At 35.4% G+C, this 562-nt stretch overlaps 1 protein-coding gene across 1 annotated transcript in view; it reads left to right on the top strand.

Annotated features, from left to right (window-relative positions):
* The first annotated feature begins 97 nt into the window (after positions 1–97).
* Positions 98–562, top strand: part of LOC103463329 (E3 ubiquitin-protein ligase rnf213-alpha-like) — a 42,954-nt gene continuing 42,489 nt past the window's right edge. The window contains exon 1 of the mRNA XM_017304566.2: positions 98–236. Coding sequence (XP_017160055.2) covers positions 231–236 — 6 coding nt within the window. The 5' untranslated portion in view covers positions 98–230. The remainder of the gene's footprint in view (positions 237–562) is intronic.

The following is a 562-nucleotide window of genomic DNA, read 5'->3' as shown; positions in this document are numbered from 1 at the left end:
TCTGTCACACCTTACTCATATCCGTGATTCAACAGTTTGTCAAACTTCCACTCTAATGGCAATGTTTAGCACAACTAATAATATTCTAATAATTATCGCAGGTACAAAAGAAAACCCAGGAAGAATCATTCGGAGAGACATTGCAAATAATAACAGCATGGCGAAGAAACACTTTTAACAGCAAACTGTTTAACCCATGGGTTCACTTGGAGCTTTCTTTTCCCTACGAAATGAATGTAAGAAATACTGGCAGCTATATAATGCCATATTCTTTGTGATGCACTAATCAGGCTTTAACTGGCCCACACCAATTCCCAGTTTTCTTTAGGTCTGACCTCTCCTCTGATTTGTGTCGATTCTAATTTACCCATATCTATAATTCATACAAATTACATTTCTGTAAACCTGATTTTGATTCAATCTTAAGATGCAAATTGGACCATAAATAAAAAAAAAAACCTGCCGCTGTCCAATTGATAGCGGCAGCAGTTATTATTCTCCTTGTGCTTTGCATAAAAGCAGATATTTCTAAAATTGATCTGATTTCACTTAACTTGAAAGA

This window comes from Poecilia reticulata, chromosome 4 (genome assembly GCF_904066995.2).
Source record: "Poecilia reticulata chromosome 4, P_reticulata-male-v2, whole genome shotgun sequence".
In the NCBI taxonomy this organism is placed as follows: domain Eukaryota; kingdom Metazoa; phylum Chordata; class Actinopteri; order Cyprinodontiformes; family Poeciliidae; genus Poecilia; species Poecilia reticulata.
This window is presented reverse-complemented; position numbering and strand designations above follow the sequence as displayed.